Here is a 4,018-nt window from a genome sequence, read left to right on the forward strand (position 1 = left end):
ATATATATATATATATATATATATATATATATATATATATATATATATATATATATATGCAAATATATCATCGATATATAATCGATACAAGCATATTATTCGATATATGACTGATCGATATATGCTTATTATTTTTATCAGACGAATTAATTCCAGTTAAACTAATTAGATATGTAAGATAGATCGATTGATCGATCGATAGATAGATGTATAGACGGATCAATCGATAGATTTGACAAACAGATGGGGCGACAGACAAAGCTATGATATTTTGCTCGAGCAAATTAAAATTATGATAATTGGAAGAAATTAAATACTCCTACATTTACCATTTTAGATTGGAGATTCCAAAAAAGAAATTGTTGATGTTTATTCCAAATTAACTCAAATTATAAATTTGTAATTATGAATTTAGCTTTTAATTTATAATTGTTAGTTCTGCTCAAATTATTGATTTATGTTTATTAATTTGACTCAAAACTATCAGTTTGTAATTAATAATTAAATACGAACTTATATTTGTACTGACTTGCTTTATTAATTATTCAATTCAAATTAAATTCATTTCACAATTTCTTCATATTTATACCCATTACAGTAAGCGATTCCTCTTCCAGTGGAACAAGAGAGGATATCAGCGGTCCATTACTTCGGCAATTAATATTCGATTCCAATATGTTCATTTAAATTACTTTAAGATATAAATTAGATATCATAAATTGAAATTTGCTAACCTTTGTCTTTTTCTCCTTGCAGAAGACATTAATCATTTTTACTTGTTGTCTATGCTTATTTTACAGCTAATTTTTATTGATTTCGGAGAATAAAAAACTCAAATTATTAAAAATAAAAACCTTGATTTGTAATTTTAAAGAATTTATAGCATATCCAATCCAAGTGTAAAAAATTTCCTTGTATCAGATGAGAAACAAGAAATTACGAATATGTTAATTAATTTATGCAAAACCTTTGGTATGTTTCATTTACGTTCAATGAAATCCTTTTTAATGATAAGCGTATGATTATTACTAATGATAAGTAACAATATCATAAAAATTATCGAATAAGATCTTTTCAGATGATAGTACTTTTGTCATTTTTGAATTACCACCTTATTTTTGAAGTTAGAATTCCTGTGATAAATATATTAAAAAGACAACTTGCATTTATTGGAAGTGATAAGATACCCTTGCAATGACATCATTTTATAACCTATCGGAACTTGAACTTTAATTTGTAACTCAAAATTTATGCTTCAGATGTGATTATATCAGCAGGCGGGACAGGTTTCTCACCACGAGATGTTACTCCCGAAGTTCGTTTCCCACTTAATTAAACTGCTATCTTTTATATGCTTTAATTAACCCTTACTGTTGATAATGATTGGTTAAACTTTCAAAGCTGAATATAATAAATCTAAAAAATCAGAAAGGAATTTTCCACTTTTCTTTCTTTAATAGATGAAATAGTTTGGAAAAAAAAGTGAACTTTTTTCTAGGCAACGCAAAGTGTTATCGAGAAAAAATGCGGTGGACTGGAAACAGCGCTTCATATACGTTCACTGCAGGCTACACCATTTGCTGCCTTATCACGATTATGTGCGGGTATCCGTGGTTCTACCCTAATTGTTAATTTACCTGGAAACCCGAAAGCTGTTAAGGTAAGCAGCTTATATTTCTGCTCAAGTAATACATTTTGCATTTCTAATTGCAACTTATGGCATGGCATAAGATTAAAAAGCAAAGAAGAAAGTTCAAGCATTATTAGACTTAAATCTAAAGAATATAAGTAGTAAATATACAACAAAATGTGTAGAGAATTTAAATCATCCTCAGAACGTAAATGAACATAGATGACATTGTAGGAATGTTTTGAAGTGTTAGAGAAGATACTACCACATGCGGTAGAGCTTCTCAATACTGAAGATGTGCACAACGTAACAAAACACTCCCATTTGATAACTCACTGAAAATCACGAATTTCGATATTACTATATGATCTTATTTCTCGAAACAATCTGGAAAAGAATATATCGTTTGTTTTGATCGTATTGTCTGATCAGATCAGATTGCGAATAGTTAAATCTAGAATTCCTGCGGAGTTTCTTCAGCGAAAAATTTTAATTCTAAAGGATGTGGATAAGTGACAGACAACAACTGTTTAAATTTTATTTTTGATATTCAGAAAGTTGTATGAAATTGTCAAAAATATGGCTAATTCACTGGATGTGAGCGAATTTTGGCGATATGTGGATTCAATAAATTCTATTGAGTATAACGCCGTGCAGATAATGTGTCATTGATATAAAAGAGGAAACCCATACTGGGTGGGAAGAGAGAAGTGTGAAGTATTTGTTTGTCCTTTCATTTATAAGCATAAAAACGAATGCATATATATCATACAGATAGATGCTTCAACGTGATTTCCACAAATAATGAAATTTCCAAGGAAAAAAAGAGTACAACATCTCCTTTTATTCCTGATCCGAATCCTGACCCGAATATTCTTTCAAAAGATGCATCCTCTGAAAAAAAAAAAAAAACGAATTTATGAAAGTTGGGAAAGTGACATTGCAACCAAGTGAGTGAAATGTCACCTAGAAGTGAAAGAAGAGTATTGGGTCGTTATTCAGATGAAATCCTATGTTAGAATATTATGAACTCTTTCAAATCACCTCTGCACTCCACAGATTTCAAGATCGCTGCCGACCGTCTACTACTTTCATTGTCTCCAATATGAAGATGCGCAAAATTTTCAGAGCTTTGTTTCTCCAAAGTTGTCTCAGCTATCGGAAAGACAAAAAGAAGCAAAAAGATGGCATGAAAGACCAAAACTACCTCTTCGAGATCAAGATATGCCTTTGCACATTCTATTTCATTCGCGAATTCCAACATTACTTGTTTACTCTGCGACTTTTCGTCCACGGCAACATATTTAACCTGTTTCTTGTCCTATAAATCACATGTTTTAATCGAAACTGCAAAACTCTGACGTATGCTATGCTTAAAGCATTATTCGTTTAACATGTTCTTTCTGCAGTAGTATCCAACTCAACAGACGAAATAATTTGACCTACCGGCTTGGAAAGAGTATCTTCCAATCCGATTACATGTGACCATTGCATTTCTACATCATCATTATATAGATCAATTCTCATGTGTCCACTGCCTAGCAATCCCAGAGCAATAAATCCAGTGAATTCGATCGGTTTGCTCTGAAAGTTTCGTAAATTGAACACGGATTTCAGGGTTCATTTAGCAAAAAAAAATGAACTTACAGGCTTCAGTGGAGAAGCATACGCTTCGCTTATTGTAGCTTTCACTTTATGAGTGGAGAATTCTTCATAATCATCATCATTTCCCTCATCATCATAGTCGTTTTCGACACTAGCACCATCCTTTTCAGATTTACCGCCGACCAGTTCACTGTCTTTTCCGACATTTCGATTTTGCTTCGATGGCGTATTTAAAAATGCTTCCAATTTCTTGCATGCACCAGAAATTTTTGGTGAAGTGCCGTCTTCTTAAAGAAAAATTAAAAATATTCTAATCGCGGTCAGACTTTTTGGCTATCTTTTCGAATCCAAGCTCGATAGACCTAAGTATTGTAAGACTATATTTTCATTATTATTATTTATTATCATCATCACTATTATTATTATTATTATCATTGTTGCTATCATTAATTATTATCATTGCCATTTATTATCACTATTACTGTTATTGCTATTATTATTATTACTATCATTTATTATTATTATTGTTATTTCTTATTATTATCATCATTGTTATCATTATTGTTACCGTCATCATTGTCATTATTATTATCATTATCATCAATTATCATTACTACTATTATTATTATTATCACTATTATTATTATTATTATTATTATTATTATTATTATTATTATTGTTATTATTATCATTATCATTATTATCATTATCATTATTATTATTATTATTATTATTATTATTATTATTATTATTATTATTATTATTATTATTATTACTATTATT

General features: G+C 29.7%; 2 protein-coding genes across 2 annotated transcripts in view; one reads left to right on the forward strand and one right to left on the reverse strand.

Annotated features, from left to right (window-relative positions):
- The window catches only part of LOAG_13272 (hypothetical protein), a 2,803-nt gene extending 597 nt beyond the window's left edge, over positions 1-2,206 (forward strand). Inside the window, exons 2-6 of the mRNA XM_020448664.1 lie at positions 599-677; positions 884-972; positions 1,260-1,315; positions 1,499-1,660; positions 1,865-2,206. Coding sequence (XP_020301211.1) covers positions 599-677; positions 884-972; positions 1,260-1,315; positions 1,499-1,660; positions 1,865-1,969 — 491 coding nt within the window. The 3' untranslated portion in view covers positions 1,970-2,206. The remainder of the gene's footprint in view (positions 1-598; positions 678-883; positions 973-1,259; positions 1,316-1,498; positions 1,661-1,864) is intronic.
- Positions 2,207-2,473: 267 nt separating this feature from the next.
- Positions 2,474-3,846, reverse strand: LOAG_13273 (hypothetical protein; the record flags this gene model as incomplete). Its single annotated transcript, XM_003148782.1, has 5 exons — positions 2,474-2,524; positions 2,838-2,951; positions 3,077-3,214; positions 3,278-3,522; positions 3,804-3,846. 5 exons carry the CDS (start codon positions 3,844-3,846, stop codon positions 2,474-2,476), a joined length of 591 nt encoding a protein of 196 aa, XP_003148830.1.
- Positions 3,847-4,018: the final 172 nt, after the last annotated feature.

Source organism: Loa loa (assembly GCF_000183805.2).
Source record: "Loa loa unplaced genomic scaffold supercont3.808, whole genome shotgun sequence".
In the NCBI taxonomy this organism is placed as follows: domain Eukaryota; kingdom Metazoa; phylum Nematoda; class Chromadorea; order Rhabditida; family Onchocercidae; genus Loa; species Loa loa.